At 44.9% G+C, this 12,497-nt stretch overlaps 1 protein-coding gene across 3 annotated transcripts in view; it reads right to left on the bottom strand.

Annotated features, from left to right (window-relative positions):
* Window positions 1-12,497, bottom strand: part of PNPLA7 (patatin like phospholipase domain containing 7) — a 137,528-nt gene that overhangs the window by 98,171 nt on the left and 26,860 nt on the right. For all 3 annotated transcript variants that reach the window (XM_063353102.1, XM_063353103.1, XM_063353104.1), the window contains exons 15-18: window positions 9,491-9,568; window positions 8,439-8,644; window positions 2,199-2,330; window positions 878-1,001 (exon numbers count right to left, since the gene is read on the bottom strand). In XM_063353102.1, coding sequence (XP_063209172.1) covers window positions 878-1,001; window positions 2,199-2,330; window positions 8,439-8,644; window positions 9,491-9,568 — 540 coding nt within the window. The remainder of the gene's footprint in view (window positions 1-877; window positions 1,002-2,198; window positions 2,331-8,438; window positions 8,645-9,490; window positions 9,569-12,497) is intronic.

Genomic DNA, 12,497 nt, shown 5'->3' with positions numbered 1-12,497 from the left:
AAGCAGCGCAATCTGGAATCAGCTCTCCAGAGGAAACCAGCCTTGTTCTCCTTCTTCTTCCTCCTGACCTCTATAAACAAGAATCTCTCCCCATACTACTAAGAGCAACTCCTGCTTTCTTTATTCAGGGGTACACTAATTCTGGCTCTAAACAGATACGCATTAAGTGTTGTGTTTTCAGCTCAGAAAGCAGAGGAGGGCCTGAACAACAATCTCCGAAATTCAGAAACCTTCTAATTTTAAATATAAGACTCAAAAAAGCCACGCGTATTTTACAACACAGGACTCCCATTTCAGTTGCTCAACTAGGTCTGAGAAACAAAAAACGGACATGGGAGAGAAATTAAACATGGATAAGTAACTACAATTTTGAAACCAAAAGTTGCTTTAATACCTTTTAATAATTGCACGTTCCCTGACCAACCTGGTGGCAGCTCTGGAGTTCGCTCTGCGCACTCGGAGGGTGTTGGGGCTTCCAGGGGCCCCAGCCAAACTCCGTCTTTCTATGACACTAAATTTGTTCAAATCGCTGTTTCATGCACATTTCTGCAATTCTTCCCGAACTATTCTGACAGGCTGCGCTCCTCTCGGTGTGAAAGAGAGTAACCCGTACCACACCAGAGCGTCGTGCAGCGCTTTTTGGGTTGGTTGTGCCTTTTTTTGTTTGTCTGTTTACCTTTCTTTTTAACCCAAGTCTAACAATCCCACTCATGTATTATTACACAAGTTTCCAGGTAGAAAAGACTTTCCATCTTTGCAACCTGTGAAAGTCCTTAACTAAGACTAGCAATTGATCAGAGCAAGATTTTGTTTGTTGGTCTGGAGTCAACACCAATTTCTCCGCCAAACAATTAAGTTTTTGAGAACTGGCTCTTACCACTCCAATTAGGTCTCCTCGCCCATATTCACCCGTCAGGTGCTTTTTTCCATCTTCCATCCGTATGACCGAGCGCAGTCGCCCATTCAACACGATGTATGTGCAGTCCGACTTGTCGCCCTGCCTGCAGGAAGGATAATCAATAACGAGGATCAGAGAAGCATCTTCGCTCAGCAAACGCATCCAGAGCCTTCGAATAAGTTGATCGTCTTCCCCTGCCCGGCTTAGAGGAAAACGTTTAACCAACAGTTAAACCCAACAGGCGAACAAGAAACTCAACGGGCATCTGTTAAAAGGGGATTTGGAAATACGTTTAAACGTACAGGCTTTGCACGAGTGAATGTTCGCCCTGGAAGCGGACGACCAGGATGCGAGTGGTCTCCAGGGGAGACACCAGGGTCGTGACCGGTTACAGCGGCTCGTTGCCGGCACGAGGTCACTGTGGACGCACAGAGCAATTCTGCACGTCAAAGAGAAAATCTCCCGAGCGGATCGGGATCCGGATTCCTTTCGGAGCACACGCCTTACTCGACCAGGAAGGTTTTGTTATATTGGTTGGCAGGCAGGTCTCCAGCGTAACCTAGCGCAGGGATGAAACGCCACACTTCTGGCAGCGGAGTTAAAACCAATGCAAGGAATTCTGAAAGATTTTAACAAAATAGTGACAGCTATGACTGCTTTGATGCACAACGCAATCCAAAACTATCATTAGCATTAGTGCTGCAGGTATAGTTATAAAAATTAAAATTACAATTATATAGAACACGTGCTAAATAGACCTTTATTCTCCAACCACTGTAGCAGCCATATAATGGCTCAAATGCATCCTTGTACAAAAATCCTTAAAACTAAGTTTTCCCAAGGATAACTTTTGCCCCTTAGAGGGCAGTGCCTATTTTCAATTTACTATTGAATAAGCCTAACTGAATTACCTTTGAGTTTTGTTGTTTATTTTAGAAAGGCTGAAAAACTCTTCAAGATTGCTTGAAGCCAATTCATGCCCTTAACAATGCAGGAACTACCACCAGAACATACAACTGTCTGCGTCTTCATCAATTACACGTCCCTTTAAAAGCTTTCCAAGACAATGTAAAGGATGAGGAATAGTATGAAAGAATTTTAATAACACCTGCTGACAGGAGACCAAAGCAATGTCGAAGGGTAATGCAGAGAGAAAATAATCCCAAAATAGGCAAAAACCTGATGGACCGGTTGATAAGTTTAGTCCAATGAGTTTCTTGTTCCATATATCCCCAAGGGAGCGCGGCTTCTTAACTCTGAAAACTTAAATATTCGGCAGGCAATTTTGTCCACATCTCACCTGTAAACAGCTCGTCCAGCCTCAACCTCCATCCAATCCAGGGCAAAGTCAATTTGCCTAACGAACGGGGACATTCTCTTCACCACGGTGTGGGCCACGCCGAGAACCACGCTTGGCTGCTCCCGCATTATCCTAGAGGGGGAGAAAAAAAAAAAAGAAAAAAAAAGTATTATTTGAGTACTTCCCCAGCTCAGGAACAGGCACCCACGGACACAGCATCCCAATGCAGCGGGGCAGTTACAGAGGCGCTAATTCAGAAGTTAGCACGTACCTCACTACGTCAGTGAGAATTTGACAAAATACGACAAAGCAGCCTGCCAGCCCAGCCCAAATTAAAGGTCACTTAAAGGTGACACTGTCCTGGTGGCAGTAGGACTGGGCTAGCAGGCTGCTAGTCCGTCCTGCGGTCTGGCCCACTCTCCTTCTTTAAGCGAGCAGCGGGATGGACGGGAGCCAGGCCAGCTCTGCTTTATCAGCCACCCTCCAAACCTCCCCTAAACTCGGCTCTCTTAAAACTCAGGAAGATGTCTGCACTGTCCAGAAGATTGGCCCTCCCTGCCAATCTGCACTCTCAGTCTCGCACACGTGCTCACGGTTTCACCTCGATTTTATTTCGGGTATTATACATGAAGTCTGACGCTCTTCAAAATAAGCCCTCTATTTCAAACGTTCCCCTCTCCCTGTTGTAAAGACCAGAAAGAACGGAAACATCTCCTAATAAAGCTTCTGATCTTCACACCAAATCTTTTGAGTGATGTTTTAAGTCTTTAGTAGTAAAGAGACCGTGTAATTCAGTACTTTTCCCAAACTGAAAAACTTTAAGAATGTTCTTTCGGTGATAACTGCAAACTCGACACTGACTGGGAACATCTGATAACAGCTCGTTAATGTCTTATGTCTCATTTTTTTTAGCCTAAAGGTCACTGCATCCTGTTACGGCGTGAGTAAGCCCTCCCATTCTTACTGAAGCACTACTCGACGGGAGTGAACGGATCACGCACGTCTCTAAGCAGTGTACCTGTTAGGACATCTTCCCTTTTCTGTTCCTGCGCAGCATCAAGAGCAATCGATGGCAGGCTACTAAAAAACAGTTATTTCACAAGAGGCAGCACAATTCAGGAAGAAGTAGGTAAGTGTACGCAGAGCCGGTACGTGAAGTGGATGCAGTCGGAGATGGGGGAGCTACGTTAACGCCACGCATGGGCAGAAACAAAGAAGAGAAAACGATAAATACTCGGAACCTTTTCCGCATCAACGTTCCTTGTACAATGAAGGTACCAGACTATGTAAGATTATCTATTTAGGAGACCCCCCTGTATGCGGGAACTCTCGCTAAGCACAAATCACGTGAGCTTCATATCTGACCTCGCACCCTGAAAAACAGGGAGGAGAGAAAGGCACGGAAGGAGCGTTGTCAGTCTGGGTTCCCTGCCTGAAACGCGGTTCCTCGGGGAGCGCTGTATCCCGGCAGAAATCCGAGAAAGCCCAAGTAGAACTCCACAATCCTAAGACGTGATAACAAAAGCAAACTCACCTGAATGAAGCACAGAAACTGCCCAAAAGTCTCTAAAACACGAGACTGCTCACGTTTAGTCCCACTGCCGCAGCAAGAGCCCCAGAGGCGACGGTGACGGCGGGCCAAGCGCAGCGCACAGGGCACTGGCAGGGAGCTCTCGTGTTTATCTCCTCTCCTTACCCAGTGCCTCAAATTACCACTTTTCAATGAAGCTCATAATTTCTTCAGCCAGAAGCCCTGAATTTGAAATGGAAGAGCTTGGTAGGGATATATCGCTACCCCACAGGGAGCTGATCGCATCGTCCCGCTGCGCTCCTACGTGCTAGCGGGTAAGTTAAACTGAACACCAGCTCTCACATTTAGCACGGTTTAAAATCCAACCATCAAAACAGGGTTAGGGAAAAGCAGGACTGCTTTCCTCTCCTGCCCCTCTCCTCTTGCCCTGAGGCTTCCGTGCCCCCCGTCTCCTACCCACGACACCCACAGACGACCTCGCTATCGCTAAGCTACTATTGATACCAAGCTGGGAGGGGTGGCCGACACTCCAGAGGGCCGTGCTGCCATCCAGCGTGACCTGGACAGGCTGGAGAGCTGGGCAGAGAAGAAGCTAATGAGGTTCAACAAAAGCAAGTGTAGGGTCCTGCACCTGGGAAGGAAGAATGCCAAACCTATACAGGTTAGGAGCGGACATGCTGGGAAGCAGCTCTGAGGAGAAGGACCTGGGGGTCCTGGTAGACAGCAAATTATCCATGAGCCAGCAGTGTGCCCTTGTCGCCAAGAAGGCTAATGGCATCCTGGGCTGCATCGGGAAGAGTGTGGCCAGTAGGTCGAGGGAGGTCATTCTTCCCCTCTACTCTGCACTGGTGAGGCCACACCTGGAATACTGCATCCAGTTTTGGGCTCCCCAGTTCAAGAGGGACAGGGAACCACTGGAGCGGGTCCAGCGAAGGGCAACTAAGATGATTGAGGGACTGGAGCTTCTCCCTTACGAGGAAAGGCTGAGAGAGCTGGGACTCTTTAGCCTGGAGAAGAGAAGGCTGAGGGGAGACCTTATTATGGCATATAAGTACCTAAAGGGTGGGTTGAAGGAGGATGGTGCCAGACTCTTTTCATTGGTTCCCAGTGACAGGACGAGGGGCAACGGACACAAGTTAGAACATAGGAAGTTCCATTCAAATACAGGGAAAAACTTCTTTACAGTGAGGGTGACAGAGCACTGGAACAGGCTGCCCAGGGAGGGTGTGGAGTCCCCTTCTCTGGAGATTTTCAAGACCCGCCTGGATGCAGCCCTGAGGGATGTGCTCTAGGCAATCCTGCTTTAGCAGGGGAGTGGGACTGGATGATCTCTAGAGGTCCCTTCCAACTCTGAAGATTCCGTGATTCCGTGATTGCATGCAGAAACAACGTGTGACATTATGGAAACTTCACCACGCTAACGTAACTTCGAGCAAAGGATAAAGGAGCAGGAAGAGGCACCCCAGGATAAGCACTAATAAACAGGCAATGCTAATCCCTCCCCACACGCGCAACACCCAGCCCTGTCCCCCTGCTCAGCTGATGTAAAAGTTAAATAACCCCTGACAGCTCCTGGATGGTTTAGCGCATTGTTGTTACCCTACTTGCTTATTTAGCCCTCAAAGTTTCCTCCCACACAGGCTGTCTGCTGTGATCAATAAAAGCCATTTACTCCTTTTCCTCCCTCAAGATAACTGTCTTAATACTTAATGCATTCAAAATGTAAACTACTAACAGGCGGCTTTTACTTCCATCTGGAGCTCTCTATTCTTTCACTCAGTGCTACAGAGCTTCCACAAGAGCATTGGCATAGACGGGAAAAGCCCGCCCTTAGGCACAAGAAGAGAAAAAGCAGGTTTTTTTCCCCCATTATCAGCCAGGTTTCCTTCCTCTCCCTTGGGCATTTTCATCTTTGCTCTCCTGCTCGGCACCTGCCTGGCACTGGGAAAATTAAAAACCCAAAGCTCTGTACTACAGAAACCTGTTTCTGAAGGGATGCTGAGGATTCTTTATTAGAAAGCTCAGCAAATACAGTGATGAAAAGGCTAACCTAGTGTCTGCGAAAGCCAGAGACTTATCAGATATTCTTGTGGATGCACTTCAATACTCAGCTTGGCTGGCAATAGAAAATAAAAAAAAAATTAAAAAAAAAAATCAAAGCATTCCCGCTTCTTTGGCAAGCGCACACGATTAAGATTCCAAACTGTGGCATTTACTGAAGCAGAAAACGTGAGAGTCCCCAGGACTGCAGAACCTGAGCACGTCCCCTCCAGCCTCTGGTGACAACTTGATTCCCCTGTTCGGCAGGAGACACCAACGGTTGCTGCGTAGGCACTGCACGCCCCGTGCAGCAGCGCAGCAGAATAGCAACGCGGTTAAGGTATATACTATATAATTAGCTTGTATCACCCCTATACTTAAACTCTACATTTACAGGTAGTTATTTAGTCCTGGTAATACCACGTAAAAGGCTCCTGCCCCAAAATTTCAGTGAAAAGGACTGAATCTGTTGTCCAACATCCAACGTGCAATTCTAAACCCTGGGCTACTTCCATTACTGTGCTCTTTGGCTAATAGCAACTATTGACCACGTTCTTTCTGCTTCGCCTTCTCATTAATTATTGAGAAAAAATACGTACAATGTTTCAGGGCAGCTCAAAGAAAAAGAGTAATGGGTTTGACAAGAAAGGAAGAAAGGAATTTTGGAGAATAATGGAGGTTCTTGTCAAATTTCTTCTGGTCAGTAAGATAGAGACAAGACAAAACAAAAAAAAAATTAAAAAAAGAAAAATCATTCCTAGGAGATTCCAAGTGAAGGAGAAAGCCTGGCACTGTAGGGCTATGAGCACAGAATTTGGCACAAAAAGTAGAAGATAAAACTTCCAATTTTATCAATAAGTTTTTCTTTGAGTTCATTCATAGAGTTCTTTCATAGAGTTCAAAGCAAAAATGAACAAACTTGAAGAAACCTCATGCTTTTCAAAGACTTTCTACAATGGCACTCTTTAAACATGGGAACAGGAGTTAGAAGTGATGTAAAGCTCGGGTTTCAGGAGAAATTGTGAAGATGAAACGCTGAAAGATCACAGAGCTCATAAAACGCAGAGAACCGGCAACAGACTTTTTAAAGGAGAACAACAAAAATCCGGAAGGGTCCCAAAAATTAAGAGGAGGTGATACACGGATGGGTTCGAGATCACTGGCTGGTAAGGGATTAACGGAAGCAAAAAGGTTACGTTGGAATAAACAAAAGATAACTCGATTCTTGAGAGAGAAGAGAAAACTTAGGAAAATGGGCTCAAGCAAATGAGAGTTAATCCAGGACTGAGTATCAAAACAAGCAAAAAAAAAAAAAAAAAAAAAGAAAAAGAGGAGGAAAAGGTGGAATCTGCCTGGTTGGCTGAGACAAAATAATGAAACTTAAAGCCAGAAACAAGTAGGAAAACAACAGGAGAAGAAGAAAGAAGGAAAAAGCAGGAGCTTAGAAGAAACAGATCTGATACCGCATGGAACGGCACAAGTGGGGAGCATCTATCAGTAACTAGGTCAAAGCGTTGACATCCACCGCAGAGACTTGGAAAGACCCAGCTAATCACCCGAGCCCTCTGCCGAGAACAGCGTGTTCAGTTTTACAGCGTACAGCCTTCTGCCTGAGGTGAAAAAAACAAAAAAAAACCAAAACAAAACACCAAAAAAAAGCCCCAATGCCCCACAGAATAAGATTCTGTGGTAGAGTTGATCAGGAATACAAACAAGCAGAATTATGTCGAAAGTAAGAAGCACACAGAAATACACAACGTAATAGCGGCCTAGAAAACACAACCTCAAAACGGCCCACGCTTAACCCAGGACTGATGGCGGATTCAAGCAGAACCCCCTTGAAAAAGGAGATTAGAAAAGGAAATAGAGGTATTTGACGCAGATTATTTTTAGCGCATGAACTAATAGTAAGTCTTAACAACAGGATCATGGACTAAATCAAGGGCATTAAGCATTAATATTGGACAACGAGGCTATCCACAGTCATCATATCAGATTTGAGTGTGTGTTTTTTAATTAAGAAATACCTATATCCCTGTTTAAGCATTAAGTCACAAGTCACGCACTACTTCCAAAGTCCAGAAAGGAACCTGCCTTGCAAAAAAATAGTGTCTTGCAGGCTTTATTCTTTGACCTATTCTATTAGTGAGCATTGAAAACCTACAGTTACACCAAGACCAATCATTCATAGCACATCCAACAGCCCGGGCTGTGTTTGGAGACAGAACTGGGGTGGTCGTCCAGCCGAAAGGAATAATGGATCTAAGCGAAAGGGCCTGGCAAAGAAGCACTTAACCCAGCAAAGCACAGGCTCTGGCCAGACTTTCTTAGTTTGGATTGTGAAGTGTATGAGCCTTGGGTCATAAATCACACCTGATTGGGTTAAGTGCTCTATGAACCTGGAACAAAGATACCACCATTTAAAATGACCACGCTCCCTGCATTACCTCTTGCTGGAGATAAAACCATCTGACAGATGGGTCAGAGCTCATCTGGGCGCTTAAAACCCTCGCGTAAGCTGTCTGGTTTGTTACAGGACGTATCGTAGCAGTGCTATGCCACACATACATCCACCACTCCCATTCGTTCAAAAGGGCCATAAAAAATTAAAAAAAATAAAAATAAAAATAAAAAAAAAAAATCCCTATCTGCTTCATGGCGGAACTCACTCATAGAAATGGGACTTGGAAATAGACAGGAAGCTGCAGTCTCGGTTGGCCTTGATGGTGAAAATCAGCGGTTCCCCAGTCAGGACGGCGAGCTGGCCCACGAGCTCTCCGGGATGGGTAATGAAGAGACAGGTGTCCTCCTCCGAGTCTATCTTCCGTTGGTACACGTGAAGCATGCCCGAGACCACAAAGCAAACATTAACATCCTGCAGAAAATGGAAAGAGAGCTCAATAAAATCCCCAAAGGTTTTAAAAGCAATTATCGCAGTGACAGTACTACCATGACCGATTTGTTTTCCAGAAAGCTCCCTATAGTTTTTGAACAATTAGGTGATAAAATGAGACACAATGGTGAATTATTAAAAGCAGGTTATGAATATTTAAAACTAAGCAGCCACAATATTGAAAAACGTGTTTCTCTTCGTATGGTTATGAAAAATGAAGGCTGCATCTGTACGATCTCAAGAAATAACAGCAGAATTGCAAATGGAGATAATGGGGTAATTGCAGCAGCAGGACGAGGGACATCGCAGGTCAGCAGCTTCACTTCAGCGCCGTAATTGAAGCCACCCCTCAATTGCTTTGCATAAGCTTGTCTTATTTACACTGTAATACCAGAAATGAATCTCGTTATATCCAAAAGACACTTTGCTATAAACAAACAGCACTGGATTTCTGTTGTACGGGGGTAAAAAAAAGAAATACTGCAACTGAGTGCCATCAGGGAAAGGCTGCAGTGCAGGGCACGAGAACGGGCTGTGCGGTCCCCGTACCCCCTCAGGGAGGATGGAGGTCCGTTACCCCACACCTTCACATGAAGGTACATGAAAGCCGAAAGGAGACGGGCACCAGCCTTCGGCACTGGCTCCGATGTGGCTCCATCTGCGCAGAAGGGCCGAGAGCCGGGATTGCTTCACCTCGAGAAGAGAAGGCTCGGGAAGGGTCGGGGGGGATTTGTTATTTATCATCATCAATGTGCATAAAACCTTATGGTTGGAGGAAAGGCTAAGCCAGACTTACGTTCTCTCTGCTCCCAGACGACGCTCACCCACCTGATCTCCTTGCCGCGACAGCACGGTCCCAGCAGTAACCTGATGCAGCGTCACTTTGCCATTCAGCAACAAAGGGTCCTGGAGAAGAAAGGGGCCGGGGGGGGACACAATTTACTTGTCTGTGCACATGTAAAGATCCAAGAATGTGAGGAAGCATTGAAATAAAGCAAATAAAGTAATAATAATTACTGAAGATGACATCGAAAATACTTGAATCTCTTTAAAATATGGTGCATGATTTTAATATTTCTTTACCCAACAAATGTTTCTTCCAGAAGAAAAAAGGTCTAATACATTTCAATTGCTCAGACTTCGATTCTTAAAGGATTTTATATTTGTCAGTTTTGCCCCCAGACTCTTTTAAGGGTCTGTAATGAAGGGAGACCTATATAAGCTGTCAGTAAAATCATGAAATGCGAAGTTGTTTTCAAAGGACAGTGAAGCCAGAAGAGACTGCCTACACCATGGGGGAACTGGACAAGACGATCTACCATTTGTGTTATCTCAGCCCTTCCCTGGTCACACAGCTCAGCTCCACAGGCGCAGCAGATTTTCATACACGTTGTAGACCAAAAGCTTCCCCAAAGTAATGAGTTTTTGTGTGCGTGCACACGTGGACTGCACAGGAGAGTGGGAATTTTCCTCCCGATGGAAGAGCACGCAGGATGCAGGGGCTGTCCAAGAGCCTGTCCTGGGCTTGGGCTCAACCCCAAACCCTGCAAGGAGCTGATCTGGTTACACGTGCGTCAGTCAACTCCTTCCCAGCTCCAAAGGTGGTCACCACCACAATCTCGGGATAGATACATAACACCACCAGGCACGGAGAGAATTTTCTTGCCTCTCAAAGATCTGCCCACGCAATCTGGTGTCCCACGGACAGTCCCTATCAAGCCCTCACGCTTCAGGCCACCTTTGCTTCGGCAAAACTTTCACTCAAACCAGCAAATCTTCAAGAGCTCAACGTCTTATTATCATCACCCAAATGGGTAAGGAAAAAAACGGAGGCTCAATTATGTGATTCTTGCTTTACGCTAAAGAGGACAGTGCAGCCCTGGCCCCGAGCAGCACCTCTGCGGGGCAAAGGCGGACGCTCCAGTGTCCAGCATTTGGCCACGGGGGCAGAACCGCTAAAAGCGAGAGCTGCAGGCACAGCACGGTACAATTCAGCGCAAGCAGCACAGCAGAATCGGCCCAGAATCATTAACCTTATCACAGCAGGAAAACAACATCACAGAGATGTAAACATTTTATCGTCGTAATTGTTATGCCAGAAAAACCTGGCATAACATTTTCGGTTCGTTTTCAGTTGGGGGGGGTGGGAAAGGAGCAAGCAAAATCATCAGAATTATTCTTTACACCTACAGCTGATAAAAAGAACAGATTTTCATCAAAAAATAGTTTTATTGAAACCAATCTGTTTCATGGGAACGTAGCCAATGCAAAGAACCTGACAAGCACCTGTCAAAATATTTCAGTTCAGCAATATCAACTCAACTAATTTCTATAATGGTTTTTTTCCTATATTTATACATTTATGGTTGTATAGTATTACCTATACTTAAAGTTTTAACTATGAAAAGTATCTCACAGCAAGAGAATACAATCTCCCTAACGAGCTTGACTTATCAATGTGGGTTTTTTGGCGGCATTAGCTCTAACAGAAATTATTGCAAAGATTTTCTTCACGTCTAAGGCTTCTGAAGCCTCGGAATAGATTGCGCACAAAGCTGCGAAGCCCTCAGCATCGGAGATCTTTAAGACCAGCTTAGACAAAAACCTGCCAGAAATGACTTAGCAATATTTGATTCTGCCTTGGGCATGAGAAGAGACTGAACGACCTCCAAGCAGCCCTTGAAATCCTACTTTTCTGGGCGGTTCCGACCCTGATTAAGCAACAAAGGAGTTGAGGAACAAGATCCCAGGCAAGATCCATCCTGTCTTGTATCTTCTCTCTTGAATGGGCAAGACCACCCCCCCCAAACTCAGCGTGGCACGGTTACACGGTTTGAGCTAAATAACTCCACACTGATCCCCTCCAGCCACTAGCTCTCAGGAAAAGAAGTCGCTGGCGCAACAAAACCCATTTCACAGCGAGTTTCTTTGGGTTACTATAACAGATAATAAGGTAGCAGGGGGTTACGATGCAGAAGCAAAAGCACAAACCACTTATAAACAATAAACCAAAGCAGTAATGAACTGGGACAGACAAATTATTTTTTTGTCCAAGGCAGGGACCCAATCCCCTCGTAACTCCCAAGAACGTACGCTCTGCAGCGTTCTTTAACTCTCGTAACGGCAGATAAAGCTGAGAACATGTCAAAGTTGTATGAGAGTGAAAACCATGCATGACGGTGACCCACGGAATTCAAGTTATTTACAACAAAAGGAAAAAAAGGAAATCTTAATTATGAAGTCAGATACCTAAGGGTTATTTGAAACAATACTGCCTCTCTCCTACCGTAAATCATCCCCTCCTCTCTCTCTCTCTCTTTCAGTCTCATGGAAAAAACCACAACGAAACAACCAAAAAACAAACCACCACCATCTGCTGTCAAAACGTCTTGATTTTCTTCACACTGATTGGCTGCTCTGAAAAATGACATCTTAAAATGCCTCCAGCCAGCTAAGGAATAAAAGATCTGAGATTAAAAAAAAAAAAAAAAAAAAATTAAGAGAAGAGCTTACAGAATTCATTTTCTTCCTTTATGTAAGCAGTACTGAACACAAATATTCTAAACACAATACGACTTTTCTTCCGTTGCCTGTAGAAGAATCGACTTTTGCTATACCGCACAGAAAAAAATAAAAATTAACGTTGACCTTTCAATGAGATTTCTAGCATTTGGCTGTGGTCCAACAGATTCTTATTTGCTTGTGAAAAACAGAGCTGTTGTAACAACAAAGTTTGAAAAGCCTGCCTTCTTTAATTACTATTTAGATCTTCATGTTAAAAATACTGTGTGTGTACATACACATGAAAAGGTGATGCATTTTAAGGATACTGTTC

Source organism: Chroicocephalus ridibundus, chromosome 15 (assembly GCF_963924245.1).
Source record: "Chroicocephalus ridibundus chromosome 15, bChrRid1.1, whole genome shotgun sequence".
Lineage (NCBI taxonomy): Eukaryota > Metazoa > Chordata > Aves > Charadriiformes > Laridae > Chroicocephalus > Chroicocephalus ridibundus.
The sequence above is the reverse complement of the archived record's forward strand: the minus strand, read 5'-3'. Positions and strand labels throughout refer to the sequence as shown.